This window comes from Macaca mulatta, chromosome 11 (assembly GCF_049350105.2).
Source record: "Macaca mulatta isolate MMU2019108-1 chromosome 11, T2T-MMU8v2.0, whole genome shotgun sequence".
Classification (NCBI taxonomy): Eukaryota; Metazoa; Chordata; class Mammalia; order Primates; family Cercopithecidae; genus Macaca; species Macaca mulatta.
In genome coordinates, this window is record NC_133416.1 from 118060172 (window position 1) to 118072796 (window position 12625).

Here is a 12625-nt window from a genome sequence, read left to right on the forward strand (position 1 = left end):
AGAAATGAGACCTGTTTTGAAGCATGGCCTTTTCAACAGGTCACTGTTCACTTTGACAAGATGCTGACCACTAATGCCAAGCTCCGGAAGGAGATTGAAGACCTACGATTTGAGAAGGCTGCTTATGACAATGTCTACCAGCAGCTCCAGCGGTGCCTGTTGATGCAGAAGAAAACCATGAACTTGGCCATTGAACAATCTTCTCAGGCCTATGAGCAGAGGTGGGCTGGTGATAGGTCCAGGGGCAGTGAGGTCTCTTAGCCCCTTGCTGAGCATCTAGCTTTCTACTCTGGGCCACCACTGCCCCTGGTCCTTATGTGTTGGGGAATCTTAAATCATAGTAGTAATAATTCTGAACACTGACTGTGTGCCAGGCATGATGCTAGGTACTCTGGTGGGTATTGTTTTAACTCTCACAACTGCCCTAGGAGTTATTATCCCCATTTTACAGACTAGGACATGGAGGCTTAGAGATGCTAAAATGCCTACCTGAGATCTAGGTAAGTGGGATTGTGGTGAAGTTGAGATTCAGACCTCTGTGCTGTGCCATCTCCTCCAAGTGCCCCTGCCTCTAGTCCAAGGGGATCTTTCTCAATCTGGGTCTCTGCTGGCCTCACACTCATAGGAGCAAAAGGCATATAGTTTGGCTGTGAAGGGCATAGGCTTTAGAGTCAGACAGATCTGGGTTTAAATCCTGGTTTCATCACTACTATATTGTTGTAGGAGTTCTTTAGACGGTGAAGAGGATTAAATGATATATAAATGTAAGGTAGTGCCTGGGACACAGTAACTGATAAGTGGTAATGGTGGTGGTGACCATAATGATGGTGATAATGGTGACGGTAATGATAATGACTGTGGTGATGGTGGTGGCGATGATGGTGATGGCAATGATGATGGGGATGATAGTGGTGATTAGGAAGATAATGATGATGGTGATGGTAATCATGGTGATGATGGTGATAATGGTGATGGTAATGATGGTGATGATGATGATGATGGTGGTGGTGGTGATGATGATGGTGACGGTGGTGATGATGGTGATGATGATGGTGATGATAGTGGTGATTAGGAAGGTGATGATGATGGTGAGGTGGCAATCGTGGTGGTGGTGATGATGGTGATGGTGGTCATAGTAATGATGGTGATAATGGGGATGATGATGGTGGTGGTGGTGATGGTGGTGATGATAATGGTGATAATGGTGATGGCGGTGGTAAGGATGATGATGGTGACAGTGATGATGTTGGTGATGGTAGTGATGATGGTGATAATGGTGATGATGATGGTGGTAATGGTGGTGGTGGTTATGGTAATGATGGTGATGGTGGTGGTGATGGTGGTGGTAATGGTGATGATGATGGTGATGGTGGTGATGAAGATGGTGATGGTTGTGATGTGGTGATGGTGGTGGTGATGATAGTGGTGATAATGGTGATGGTGGTGAGGATGATATGGTGACAGTGATGATGGTGATGGTAGTGATGATGGTGATAATGGTGATGATGATAGTGGTGATGGCAGTGGTGGTGGTGATGATGGTGATGGTGGTCATGGTAATGATGGTGATAATGATGGTGGTGGTGATGGTAATGATTGTGGTGATGGTGGTGATGATGATAATGGTGATAGTGATGGTGATGGTGGTGGTGATAGTAATGATAATGGTGATGGTGGTGATGAGGGTGATGATGGTTATAGTGGTGGTGGGGTGGCGATGGTGATGGTGGTGATGATAGTGGTGATAATTGTGATGGGGTGGTGATGGTGATGGTGGTGGTGATAGTGATAATAATGGTGATGGTGGTGATGAGGGCGATGATGGTTATAGTGGTGGTGGGGTGGTGATGGTGATGGTGGATGGATAATGAAGGTGATGATGGTTATAGTGGTGGTGGGTGGTGATGGTTATGGTGGTGATAGTGATGATAATGGTGATGGTGGTGATGAGGGCGATGATGGTTATAGTGGTCGTGGGGTGGTGATGGTGATGGTGGTGATGATAGTGGTGATAATGGTGATGGTGGTGGTGATAATGGTGATGGTGGTGGTGATGATGGTGACAGTGATGATGGTGATAGTAGTGATGGTGATAATGGTGATGATAGTAGTGATGGTGATAGTGGTAATGGTGATGGTGGTGATGATGATGGTGATGCTGAAGGCAATGATGATGATAATGATAGGAAAATCATTTCTGGGAGTGATCTAGAGCTTACAGCTCTTGTTGTTCAGGTAAGGAGGGTTGTTTTTACACAACCAGAAACCATTATAATTAATAAAAGTGATAGTCATTGTCTAGGCAGGAACGCCTTCTGGACTGGCAGGGAAAGGGAAGCAGAGAGGAGGAGCCTCAGATGCTCAGGCTCTGTACCTTTTGCCCAGGGTGGAGGCCATGGCTCGAATGGCTGCCATGAAGGACCGCCAGAAGAAGGACATCTCTCAGTACAACCTGGAGATCCGAGAGCTGGAGCGTCTCTATGCCCACGAGAGCAGGCTCAAGTCCTTCCTGCTTGTCAAGCTGAATGACCGCAATGAATTCGAGGAGCAGGCCAAAAGGGAGGAAGGTACACTCTACAGGAGCAAACTTGCTCTCTCGCTCTCTTTCTTGCCTTCTTTCTCTCTCTCTATTTAAGTGAAGGTGCCCAAGTCTCCTTGTGGTTGCCAAATTTAGCAAATAAAGATATAAGATGCCTAGTTAAGGTCGGGCACTGTGGCTCACACCTATAATTCCAGCACTTTGGGAGGCCAAGGCAGGATGATCATTTGAGGTCAGGAGTTTGAGAACAGCCTGACCAACATGGTGAAACCCTGTCTCTACTAAAAATACAAAAAAATTAGCTGGACATGGTGGTGAGTACCTATAATCCCAGCTACTTGGGAGGCTGAGGCAGGAGAATCACTTGAACCTGGGAGGCAGAGGTTGCAGTGAGCCAAGATCATGCCATCGCACTCCAGCCTGGGCAACAGAATAAGACTCTCAGACCCTGTCTCAAAAAAAAAAAAAAAAAGCCTAGTTACCTTTAAATATAAAATAAACAATAAATAAATATTTAAGGATAACTATGTCTCATGCAGCATTTGCGACATACTTCTGATAAAACTTTTTGTTTATCTATAATTGGGACATATTTATCTTAAAAATACATTTGTCTGAAATTCAAATTCAACTGGGAACCCTCTATTTTATCTGCGAACCCTAATTTACGGCGTGTGTCTTCATTTGGGGCTCTCTTTCTATTGTTTAGAGGGAGACTTATTGTCGGGGTCCCCAAGTTCATCTCTAGGTTTGATGATTCACTAGAATATCTCGCAGGACTCAGCACGGAGGCACCTTCACGGCTGTGATGCATAACAGTGAAAAGGTGCCAAGCAAGGTCAACACGGGGAGAAGGTGTGTGGTCTGGTGTCTGGAGGAAACTGGGCGCAAGCTTCCCAGTAGAATCACACTGAGCACACGTGGTTCTTCCAGGATCTAACTGTGACCACACATGTCAAGAGTTATCTACTAGGCTGGGCATGGTGGCTCATGCCTATAATCCCAGTACTTTGGAAGGCCAAGGCGGGAGGATCAGGAGTTGAGGCCAGGAGTTTAAGACTAGCCTGGGCAACAGAGCAAGACCCCATCTCTATAATAAATTCAAAAAATTAGTTGAGCATAGTGGTACGTGCCTGTAGTCCCAGCTACTCGGGAGGCTGAGGTTGGAGGATGGCTTGATCTCAGGAGGTCTGATGGTGACAAGGTGCTGAGGGGTACAAAAAAGCAGATCCTAAGCCCAGGAGTTTGAGGCTGCAGCAAGCTATGATTGCACCACTCCAGCCTGGGTGACAGAGTGAGACCCTGTCTCTTGGGGGAAAAAAAAAAAAAGGTTGTCTCATAGTGGGGTATACTAGAGATTCTGTGCCCCAAATTCTTACTGGGGGCTGGTCGTGTAGACATCCTCTGCCTAGCACATACCAACATTCTAGACCCCCAGAGGAAAAGCAGCTGTTTGGGATAAACTGCTGGGCATGGTGACACTTGCTGTGGTCTCAGCTACTGGGGAGGCTGAGGTGGGAGGATCACCTGAGCCTCACCAAAACAGTGGGGAGCCACTACCTGTAAAAGGTCACATGGTCAGGTGTGCCTAAAAGATCCTTTTTTTTTTTTTTTTTTTTTTTTTTTAAAGAAACAGGGTCTTGTTCTTTCTCCCAGGCTGGAGTGCAGTGCTGTGACAGTCATAGCTCACTTCAGCCTTGACCTCTTAGGTCCAAGCCATCCTCCCACCTTGGCCTCCCAAGTAGCTAGGACCACAGGCACTCACCACGACACTTGGCTAATTTTTTAAATGTTTTTTCTTTTTTTAGACGGAGTCTTGCTCTGCTGCCAAGCTGGAGTGCAGTGGCGTAATCTCGGCTCACTGCAACCTCCACCTCCTGGGTTCAAGTGATTCTCCTGCCTCAGTCTCCTGAGTAGCTGGGACTACAGGCACATGCCACCACACCCAGCTAATTTTTGTATTTTTAGTAGAGACGGGGTTTCACCATGTTGGCCAGGATGGTCTCGATCTCTTGACCTTGTGATCCGCCTGTCTTGGCCTCCTAAAGTGCTGGGATTACAGGCATGAACCACTGCACCCGGCCTAATTAAAAAAAATTTTTTGTCAAGGTGGGGTCTTGCTATGTTGTCCATGCTGGTCTTAAACTCCTGGGCTCAAGTGATCTTCCCACCTTGGCCTCCCAAAGTGCTGGGATTACAGGTGTGAGCTACCATGCCCGGCCAGGGCAGGGATTTTGTATCAGCAGTGCCTAGCACAGTGTGTGTGGTTCATAGTAAATGCTTCATGAGATATTTGTGAAATGAATGATGGGTGAAGCTTCTGCTCTATCTCCTGGAAACATCTAACCTCATCCCTAAGGCATACTACTACTAGTACTACTCCTACTCCTCCTCCTCCTCCTCCTCCTCCTACTGCTACTACTATTACTACTACTACTACTATTACTACTACTATTACTACTACTACTGCTATTACTACTACTACTACTATTACTACTACTACTGCTATTACTACTACTACTATTACTACTACTATTACTACTACTACTATTACTACTGCTGCTATTACTACCACTACTACGTATATATAAATATATATACACATACACACATATATGTATATCTATGTGTGTGTGTGTATATATATTTTTATTTATTTATTTATTTATTTATTTGAGATGGAGTCTTGCTCCGTCACCCAGGCTGGAGTACAGTGATGCAAACTCAGCTCACTGCAACCTCTGCCTCCCGCGTTCAAGCAATTCTCCCGGCTTAACCTCCCATGTAGCTGGGATTGCAGGCACGTGCCACCACACCTGGCTAATTTTTGTATTTTTAGTAGAGACGGGGTTTCACCATGTTGGCCAGGCTGGTCTTGAACTCCTGACCTCAGGTAATCCGCCTGCCTTGGCCTCCCAAAGTGTTGGGATTACAGGCGTGAGTCACCATGCCTGACCATAATGATAATATTGATCACGCTACTGTCTGCCTGGCATGGATCTGAGGCGCTTCCTTTTGAGTGTCACAGTGGCTGATTTTTCCTTTCCTAGCTCTCAAGGCGAAGAAGCATGTCAAGAAGAGCAAGGGAGAGAGTTTTGAGAGCTACGAGGTGGCCCACCTCCGGCTGCTGAAGCTGGCTGAGAGTGGGAACCTAAACCAGCTCATTGAAGATTTTCTGGCCAAGGAGGAGAAGAATTTTGCTCGGTTCACGTATGTCACGGAGCTCAACAACGACATGGAGATGATGCACAAGAGGACCCAACGAATCCAGGTCAGGGTGGCTCTGCTTTCCTAGGCCCTGGGGCCCCTGTGTCCACAGCAGCCTTTCCAGAGCAGTCTCCCAGGAAGGCTCTGTGAGAGGCACTATAGAAATCAGTTTGGTCAACACCCCTATATTCCCCCTACATTTTATTTTTGAGACAGGATCTTACTCTGTTACCCAGGCTGGAGTGCAATGGTGCGATGTTGGCTCACTGCAGCTTCGACCTCCCGGGCTCAAATGATCCTTGCATCTCAGCCTCCTGAGTATTCTGGACTACAGGTGTGCACCACCATGCCTGGCTAATTTTTGCATTTTTCGTAGAGTTGGGATTTTGCCATGTTGCCCAGGCTGGTCTCGAACTCCTGACCTCAAGCGAGCCTCCCACCTTGGACTCCCAAAGTACTGAGATTACAAATGTGAACCATTGCTCCCACTGTCCCCCTACTTTTTATTTGTATTTTTGTTTTTGAGATGGAGTCTTGCTCTGTCATCCAGGCTGGGGTGCAGTGGCATGATCTTGGTTCACTGCAACCTCCACCTCCCGGGTTCAAGAGATTCTCCTGCCTGAGCCTCCGGAGTAGCTGGACTACAGGCGCCCACCACAATGCCCTCTTTTTTTTTTTTTTTTTTTTTTTTTTTGTATTTTTAGTAGAGACGGGGTTTCATCATGTTGGCCAGGCTGGTCTCAAACTCCTGGCCTGCCTCAGCCTCCCAAAGTGCTGGGATTATAGATGTGAACCACCGTGCCTGGCCTGTAACAATGGATACCTACATTTAATGTTTTCATGTCCCCCAACCCAATAGTGACTTTATAATCCATGGTGTGTTTCATTAACCAGCATTCAGTAAACTACAGTCCATGGCTGTTTCTGTGCAGCCCATGAGCCAAGAATGATTTTTACATTTTTAAAGGATTGTAAGAAGAGAAAAAAAAGAGAGAGAGAAATATGCAAGAGGGACCTGCAAAGCTGAAAGTATTTCTTATTTGGCCCCTTACCTGACCCTTGTGAATTAACAGTTTCGAGGAGAGATAACTCATTCTTATCTTGGCGAGACTTGATGCACATGAGCATAGTAAAGGCCCTGACAAGTCCTGCAGTAAAGAAACCTGCCTACCTTTGTTGAACCCATAATTTCCCAAATGTCACTAGCGTCCTGGGCTATTTACATGCCAGTATATAAATAAACATCCTTTGGAACTATCTGCATGGAATAGAGTCTAAACCCCTTAGTGTGACATTCCAGCCCCTTCAAAATTTGGCTCCTACCTGCCTTTGCAGACACAGGTCCTGTTATGACCTCCAAGACACCCTCTGCTGCTGCCAGCCCCAGCTGTCCCATGCATTTCCCTCCGCCAGTGTCTTCCCCGTGCTGTTCCATCTCTCTCCCCTCCTTTTCTCTTCTGATGAAATCCTGCGCATTAGTCCTGACCCTGCACAAATGCTGCCTCCTCTGGGAATTCATTACTCCTTCTTCTGAGGGCCCTGTCCTCTGCTTACGTGATGAGGGGAGCTGCTTTCCTGTGCAATATATCACTGTTTCCCACATGTGGGGTATGCACGCTGGCCATGTGCAAATAGATTGCAGCTAGAATATAGGTGAAAATGTTTTCATTTACTAGTGATGAATTAATTTTTAAAGGAATAATAGAGCTTCCAGAGCAAACTTGTGATTTAATGGATATTTACTTAGGGTAGTAAGTAATAACAGTAAACAAAGAATAATAAACATAATACACAGAATGGCTTGGTTTACAGAAAACTATTATAGATAACAGTCCATGTGGCTGCAAAAAATGGAGTGAAGGTGACTTTATCAGCTAGGGTTGTCACAGGAAACAGCACAGCCAACATGGGTAAATTGGCCAGGCATGGTGGCTCACACCTGTAATCCCAGCACTTTGGGAGGCTGAGGCAGGTGGATCACCTGAGGTCAGAAGTTCAAGACCAGCCTAGGCAACATAGTGAAATCCTGTCTTTACTAAAAATACAAAAAATGAGCTGGGCGTGGTGGCGGACACCTGCAATCCCACTACTCGGGAGGTTGAGGCAGGAGAATCCTTTGAACCTGGGAGGCAGAGGTGGCAGTGAGCCGAGATGGCACCACTGCACTCCAGCCTGGGCGATAGAGTGAGACTCCATCTCAAAAAACAAAAACAAAAACAAAAACAAAAAACCCACCCCAAAAAACCACCAAAACCCAAAAATAAAATGGGTAAATTGAGGAGAGTTTTTAAAAAGGGGCTGTTTCCAGACATCTGAGGAAATTAAGAAGGCAGCACGTGGGAACAGCCAGAGCTCCAAAATGGGTCAGGGGAGGGAGGAATGAGGAGACGGCTGCCTGCTATGCCCTTCCTGGACTGGTGCAGCCAAACTAGGGATGGACCCAGGGGGTGGCAAATACCCCAACCTCCCTCTCCTCCCACCCTTTATCTCCCACTTGTGCCTCCCACTGGCTGGGCTGCCCAGCAGCCAAGCACAAGGGAGCCCATAGGTACAAGCCCCGCAGGTCCCAGGCAGGGCATGGGGAGGTGCAGGGTGGGAGGTGCATCTGGGGGTGGGGAAGACAGACTTGAAGGACCCTCATGCCACTCTCTGTCCCCCTCCTGGAAGGAGGTCTTCCTGGACGAGGGTCCAGGACAGGCACAGGAAATGGTTCTTCCCCAGAAATGACCTAGACCTCCCATTCACCTTGAGGCTGCTCTCTCCTTTCCTCCCGCAGCTGCACAGCATCTCCCGCACAAGGACAAGTGCAGGCGCTCTGGGACTCCGTCTCTCTATCTGTAGAATGGCACACACACTTGGACTAGAGGAGTCCTCCAAGTCCAAACTCTTTTTATAAAAAAAAGTTTCAAACTTTTATTTAAAAAGCTACAAAAGTTTGTTTTTTCTTTTTCTTTCTTTTCTTTTCTTTTTTTTTTTTTTTTGAGACAGAGTCTTGCTTTGTCACCCAGGCTGGAGTATAGTGGCACGATCTCGGCTCACTGCAACCTCCACCTCCCGGGTTCAAGCGATTCTCCTGCTCAGGCTCCTGAGTAGCTGGGACTACAGGCATGAGCCATCACGCCTGGCTAATTTTTGTATTTTTAGTAGAGACGGGGTTTCACCATGTTGGCCAGGCTGGTCTCAATCTCTTGACCTCGTGATCCGCCCGCCTCGGCCTCCCAAAATGCTGGGATTATAGGCGTGAGCCTCCACTCCCGGCCCCAGCCTTCTGTTTTAGTTTCGTTTGGTTTCCTCCACCTCCCCAAGTTGTTAAATTCTTAGTGGCAGTGATTTAAAAACCAGGATATTCCACATGAAACTCTGAATTTCTGGTTTCTCTTGGAAAATCAGATCTGACTCCTCCCGCCCACATTCCCGCGGGAATCCGAGTTCCTACAAACGGAGCCATTGGCTCCCTCATAGCTCACAGAGACCAGCGGGGCCGAAGTGCTCCGCGGCCCGCAGAGGTTAGCGGGCCTTTGAGTTGCTGAGGTTCAGGCGCGTCACCACTGCCCTCTGGCGGCCATTTGCGGTATCGCAGGGAAGGTCTTTGCGGGCCCGCCTGGAAGTGGGCAAGACCCTGAATTCTTGGGCCCCAGTGGGACATTGAGGACAAGCCCTAGCAGAGTGTGTGAGGACCCCGGCTGGATATCCTGACCTGATAGAAAATATTCCTGAGCTGACTTGGCCTTGATTTTCCCCACTCCTCATAAGGGGACCCTCTTCCTTAGGGTCATGACAAATGTGTCTAAGATGGGTAAGTGCTGCCCTCTGTGGGCCTCAGTTTCCCCATCTGTAGAGTGATGTTTGGACCAGAACAATAGCTTCCAAGCTGTTTGTTAAGGTTACAGAACTGTGCCTTTTTGGGCTCAAATAGAGCTGCAAATGCCTGTTGAATAAGTCCAGAGAGCACTGATTTCCAATGGTAAGACTTAATTTTGCAAAAAATGTTATAGGACAAAGATATGCTCACTGTAGAAAATCTGGAAAGCAACTAAAGATGGAAGGAATTTTAAACCACCCACTATCCCATTGCCTGAGACAATCACTGGTGACATTCTGAAATATTTCCTTCTAACTTCCAACTTTTTTATTTCTTGGCCCTCCCTTCCTGCCTGCCTGCCTGCCTGCCTGCCTTCTTTCTTTCCTTTTTCTTCCTCTCTATCTTTCTTTTTCTTTCTTCTTTTTTTGCAGGATCTCACACTGTCACCCAGGCTGGAGTACAGTGGCTTGATCTTGGCTCACTCCAGCCTCAATCTCCCCAGCTCAGGTGATCCTCCCATCTAAGCCTCCAGAGTGGCTGGGACTACAGGTGTACACCACCACACCCAGCTAATTTTTGTATTTTTTGTAGAGATGAGGTTTCAGTGTGTTGCCTAGGCTGGTGTCAATTGTTGTGCTTTTAAAATGTAAAACTTTATATAGTTATTACCATATAAAGTTGTGTATCTGATTGAAGCAAATGTCCTTTTGATTATTCATTCATCCAGCAAGTATTTATTGAGCACGTACTGTGTTCCAGGCACTGCTCTAGACCCTGATAATGTGACAGTGAACAGGATGACAAAAAGTTCAGCCCTCACAGAACTGCTGTTTTGGCAGGGAGAAACAGACAATAAGCAACAAGCCCAATACTTACGCAAATTATAGAGTAAGTTAGAAAGGGAGATGCAGTGTGGGTAACAAGATGAAGTAGCGCAGCGTAAGACGGGTTTTGGAGCCGGTTGTGGGCCCCGGGCAGTTGGGAAGTTAAGATCTGGGTGAACTTACAGGTGAGGGATTGAGCTGTCCAGATCTCTGGGGAAGAATGCTCCAGGCGGAGGAAACAGCACCCGCAAAGGCTTTGACGCAGCTTGCAAGCAGGCCAGCGTGTCAAGCAGGCCAGCGTGTCTGGCACGCAGAGAGAGATATGGGAGGGAGAGGGGATGAATCTGGGAGGTGAGGGCTGCTGGGCACATTTCCGGAAGAGGTTTTGGCCATTTCTCCGAGAAGTAGGGGCCATGGGAGATCTCCAAGCAGGGGAGTGGTGCCACCGACTCAGGTTATTGATGCAATTTGCAAACTACTAAACAGTCTCAATGTGAATCCCATCACCTGGATATGGCATTGGTTCATCTTTTTGGTAGAGATCCCCCACCCCACCCCTGCCCTGTAAAGATGGCAAGACTCACTTCCTTTCTATTTTTTTTCCAAAATAATATATTTTTTTCTGATTAGAAATTTTTTTCACAATTTGGAAAATACTAAAAAGTATAAATACCACCCCCAAATCAGGAATAATTCTATCACATGGACATAGCATTGTTTCATCTTTTTGGTAGAGTTCTTCCTTGCTTTTTAAAAAATTAAAAATTTCCAGGACTTTAGGAGGCTGAGATGGGCAGCTCACTTGAGCACAGGAGTTTGAGACCAGCCTGGGCAACATGGCGAAACCCCATCTCTACAAAAAATACAAAACACAAAAAGAAATTAGCTGGGTGTGATGGTATGTGCCTGTAGTCCCAGCTACTCAGGAGGCTGAAGTGGGAGGATTGCTTGAGCCTGGGAGGTCGAGACTGTAGTGAGCCAAGATTGTACCACTGCACTCCAGCCTGGGCAACAGAGCAAGACCCTGTCTCAAAGAAAAATTAATAAAAATTTAAAAATTAAAGGAGATGAGCCTTCTAATCTTTACAGGTGGGAAAAAAGCAAGAAAGAGCTCTTACCAAAAACATGAAGCAATACTATGTTAGGAGATGGGATTCTTCCTGATTTGGGTTTGTATTTGTTCTTTGCAGAATTTTCCAAATTGTATAAATATATTATTATACACCTGTGGGAAAGTGTAGGCAATTCAGAAAAACATAAAGAAAAATTAAAAGTCACCAAGATATCATTACCTGGAGATAATTAACATTTTGTTGACACTGCTTTATGAAGGCAGTCTGTGGTTACACGTGTGCACACACAGACACACACGCCCATTTACAAGCCAATTTTTAGTACTAGATCATACTAGACAGTTCATGCTGTTTTGTAAACCTTTTGTTTCCCAACGATTTACCATAGATACCTCCCAACATCTTCTATTTTTTTTTCACCTTTTTTCTTTTTTTTTCTGAGACAGGGTCTTGCTCTGTCGCCTGGCTGGTGTGCAGTGGTGGGATCTCGGCTCATTGCAGCCTCCGCCTCCTGGGTTCAAGGGATTCTCCTACCTCAGCCTTCCGAGTATCTGGGGACTACAGGCGTGCACCACTATACCTGGCTAATTTTTGTATTTTTTTGTAGAGATGGGATATCACCATATTTCCCAGGCAGGTCTCGAACTCCTGGGCTCAAGAGATCTGCCCGCCTTGGCCTCCCAAAGCACTGGGATAACAGGCGTGAGCCACCATGCCCAGTCCACTGTGTTTTTAAATGGCTTCTGGAGACCGTAGATGCTCTGTAGTACAGAATCACAAGATGCTTCTTAAAAATGAACATTCCAGGCTGGGCGTGGTGGCTCGTGCCTGCAGTCCCAGCTACTCAGGAGGCTGAGATGGGAGGATCACTTGAACCGGAGAGGCAGAGGTTGCAGTAAGCTGAGATCACACCACTGCACTCCAGCCTGGGCAAAAGAGCGAGAGCTTGTCTTAAACAAACAAATAAACAAACCAAAAACCAGAAAAATGCACTCCTGGCCAGGCACAGTGGCTCACACCTGTAATCCCAGCACGCCGGGAGGCTGAGGCAGGAAGATTGCTTGAGCACAGGAGTTCAAGACCAACCTGGGTAACACAGTGAGACTCCATGTCTACAGAAAATTTTTTTAAAAATTAGGCATGTGCCTGTGGTCCCAAGTGCTTGAGAGGCTGAGATGGG

At 46.7% G+C, this 12625-nt stretch overlaps 1 protein-coding gene across 3 annotated transcripts in view; it reads left to right on the forward strand.

Moving 5' to 3' along the window:
* The window catches only part of CCDC63 (coiled-coil domain containing 63), an 88728-nt gene that overhangs the window by 60082 nt on the left and 16021 nt on the right, over window positions 1-12625 (forward strand). For all 3 annotated transcript variants that reach the window (XM_077955060.1, XM_077955062.1, XM_077955061.1), the window contains 3 exons: window positions 40-221; window positions 2386-2567; window positions 5590-5810. In XM_077955060.1, the coding sequence (XP_077811186.1) occupies window positions 40-221; window positions 2386-2567; window positions 5590-5810 (585 nt within the window). The remainder of the gene's footprint in view (window positions 1-39; window positions 222-2385; window positions 2568-5589; window positions 5811-12625) is intronic.